Here is a 3389-nt window from a genome sequence, read left to right as displayed (position 1 = left end):
ACCTGCATTTAAAATGTTACTTTATGATAAGTAAAAAAGCATCAAAATATACTGAAAAGAGCAATAGTAAAGTATTCATTCTGTAAAATAATATATATATATTATATTATCATATTATAGTTATTGAGTCATTGATGTGTTCATCACTTTAAAGGTGGAGTTTATTTTAAGGACTTTATGTACTGTTAAGTACAATATGTACCTGAGATGTAGTACAGTAAAAAGTACAATATTTACCTCTGAGATGTAGTACAGTAAAAAGTACAATATTTACCTCTGAGATGTAGTACAGTAAAAAGTATCAGGAAATAGAAATACTCAGGTAAAAGTTCTTCAAAATTGTACTAAGTTACAGTACTTGAGTAAATGTACACAGTTACTTTCCACCACCATGTTATAGAAGTGCAAACATGTGTGTGTGTTGTTGTAGTTGTTACATAGTGGGGTCCACACGTTTTTAACCGCAGAGTGAGGACCTTTTGTTTGAGGCCTGTTTGAGGGTTCAGACCTGGTTTTAACGTTCAGGTTAGAACCAGGTCTAGGTTTGAGTTAGGGTTGGGCCTTTAGGGGTGATGGTTGAGGTTTGAGTGAGGGTCTCCAGAATACTTTATGCTAACTAGGGACCTCACAAAGACAGAAGTACGGGAATGTGTGTGTGTGTCTCACTCAGGACTCCCATCGCCAGTCCTCCCAGAGCGATGCCCATCGCGATGCCTCGCTCCTCATCGTCTGTGTACACACTGGCCAACATACCCAGCCCTACACACACACACACACACACACACACACACACACACACACACACACACACACACACACACACACACACACACACACACACACACACACACACACACAGTCAGTTTTAAATCAGGTGTGTGTGTTCTGGATGTTTGATGGTTCATAGTTGAAGCGTCGACCTGCCACTGAAGAGAAGGACGAGCCGATCCCCTGAAGAGAGCGAGCGAAGAACAGCAGAGCGTACGTCCCTGAGAACGCAAACACTGACACACACACACACACACAAACACACACACGGTTACACATCTCTTTATGGAAACGTACTGTCCTCACTGTGTGTGTGTGTGTGTGTGTGTGTGTGTGTGTGTGTGTGTGTGTGTGTGTGTGTGTGTGTGTGTGTGTGTGTGTGTGTGTGTGACTTACTGATGGTTGACACAAACATGATGATGAAACCAGCGAACATGGGGATGTGATACCCGACCCTGCAGAGACAGACAGATCATTCTACACTTAGACTTAAACTGATGTTGATTCTAAGTTAAACTGCTGTCAGACAGGAAGTGACAGGTGTTTGAAATCAGCCAATCAGAAACCTGTTGGTGAGCGGGCCGACGAAGGGGTTGATGAGCAGCTGGACCAGAGCTTTGGAGGCAAACAACAGGCCGACCCGAACGTTCTCCTCCTCCAGAAACACGCTGTCCTGGAGACAGGAGGCGTCCTGCAGGAGACAGAGGGAGGACGGGTGAACTCACCTGTGAACAGGTGTCACTCAGGTGTGAGGTGAGCATCACCTACTGAGGTCTGGTTGAGCTGCAGGTCTGTGGTGGGTCCGGTCTGGTCCGTGGGCGGTTCGGTCCAGACCTCCTGCAGACTGAAGGTGGAGTTGTCGAACAGAGACACCAGAGGAGACGACCGGGGCTCTGCTCCGATGGAGAACCCAGGATCGGTGCTCCGCGGCTGGGCAGAGGGAGCAGGGAGGGCTGGGCGGTCTGGGGCTCCGGACTGGGATGCTCCATGGCGTAGAGGAAGGTCGGCACGATCGGCACTGGAGGAGGAGGACGGATGGATTGGTTGAATAAAGATTAACACAAGATCATTGATTGATAGATTGATTGATTAAGAGGTAAAAATATCTGTTTAAAGCCTGAAACAACATTTAAACCCATTAGAGGAGAAAAGAGCAAAAAATTGATTTAATCTGAGAAATTAAACCGAAGGAGACAACTGAGAACTGAGACGGCCGGATTTAAAGTTCAAGGTCAAGAGGTCAGATGTGTGTGTGTGTGTGTGTGTGTGTGTGTGTGTGTGTGTGTGTGTGTGTGTGTGTGTGTGTGTGTGTGTGTGTGTGTGTGTGTGTGTGTGTGTGTGTGTGTGTGTGAGTCTAACTGCTGACGACAGCGTTGACCTCCAGGTTTTTTTAGTTGCGTCACAGATAAACGCAGCTGTGACTGTTAAACTCCACGTGATCACATGACCTGTTGGACCGTGTGGTGGAGGACTTGTTGGACCGTGTGAACTCAGCCTCTTCTTCTCTAAAAGGTTGGCGTTGAGATGTTTGTTCTTGAAGTCCTTCATGATGTTTAAAGTAGGAGTGTTTCTCCTTCTTTTCTTTTGGACATCATCTCTACTCCATCTTTACAAACTGTTGTTGTACGGTGGGCTACTAGCATGCTAATTCGTTCATGCTTTCAAAAAACACCGGTTTGAGAATTCCATCAGAGCAGAGATGTCACATATCTGTTGATAGCAATGTGCTTTCCTACGCTGTGACGAGAGTGTGTGCTAATTTTACCCATTTAGCGGCTGGCTAGTTAGCTAACTGTTGCTAAATCCACCATGCTTTCATGCTAACATTAACATTGGTTACAGAGACAGCTTGTCGGTAGCACCGGGCCGGCCTCACTCCTCACCACTAGGAGACCACTTCCCCATGAGGACAGAATGCAGGACCTTCAGAGACCAGCTAGCTAACTAATATTTTCTATTCTAAGAGAAAAAGTTTTGTTTCGTGTTGTTGTTCTTGTGTTCGTACTCACCGACCACAGTGAGCAGCATGTTGTCGAGCAGCAGAGCGACACAAACCACCACCAGGACCAGTCTGGGAGAACCTCGACTCTGACGCAGCCACGGCATGTCTGCACACACACACACACACACACACACACACACACACACACACACACACACACACACACACACACACACACACACACACACACACACACACACACACACACACACACACACACACACACACACACACACACACATTTATCTTCGTCAACATGTTAAACTTCAGTATTTATGTATTATAATTCTGTATCTGAAGTCTTGCTGTATGTAGGTATGATGTTAACCATCTTTGCTAGCATGCTAAGCTAACATTAGCTCAGTATAACAGATGTGTTACGTCACAAAGAAGATTTTTTTCTCATTAGCATGAACATGAGCTGAATGACTTTTCTGTTCTGACTGCTGATTGGTTTAGGGGCTCTTTCCTCTCTCACTAACACGGTTATCTCACACACACACACACACACACACACACACACACACATACACACACACACACACACACACACACACACACACACACACACACACACACACACACACACACACGCACACACACCTGCTTTCATTCTCTT

General features: G+C 45.7%; 1 protein-coding gene across 1 annotated transcript in view; it reads right to left on the bottom strand.

Moving 5' to 3' along the window:
- Positions 1-3389, bottom strand: part of LOC129101594 (chromaffin granule amine transporter-like) — a 10005-nt gene extending 6616 nt beyond the window's left edge. Inside the window, 8 exon segments of the mRNA XM_054611471.1 lie at positions 667-759; positions 921-1004; positions 1165-1223; positions 1335-1459; positions 1528-1655; positions 1658-1786; positions 2778-2876; positions 3374-3389. Of these exon segments, the coding sequence (XP_054467446.1) occupies positions 667-759; positions 921-1004; positions 1165-1223; positions 1335-1459; positions 1528-1655; positions 1658-1786; positions 2778-2876; positions 3374-3383 (727 nt within the window). The 5' untranslated portion in view covers positions 3384-3389.

The sequence above is a fragment of the Anoplopoma fimbria genome, chromosome 13, assembly GCF_027596085.1.
Source record: "Anoplopoma fimbria isolate UVic2021 breed Golden Eagle Sablefish chromosome 13, Afim_UVic_2022, whole genome shotgun sequence".
In the NCBI taxonomy this organism is placed as follows: domain Eukaryota; kingdom Metazoa; phylum Chordata; class Actinopteri; order Perciformes; family Anoplopomatidae; genus Anoplopoma; species Anoplopoma fimbria.
The sequence above is the reverse complement of the archived record's forward strand: the minus strand, read 5'-3'. Positions and strand labels throughout refer to the sequence as shown.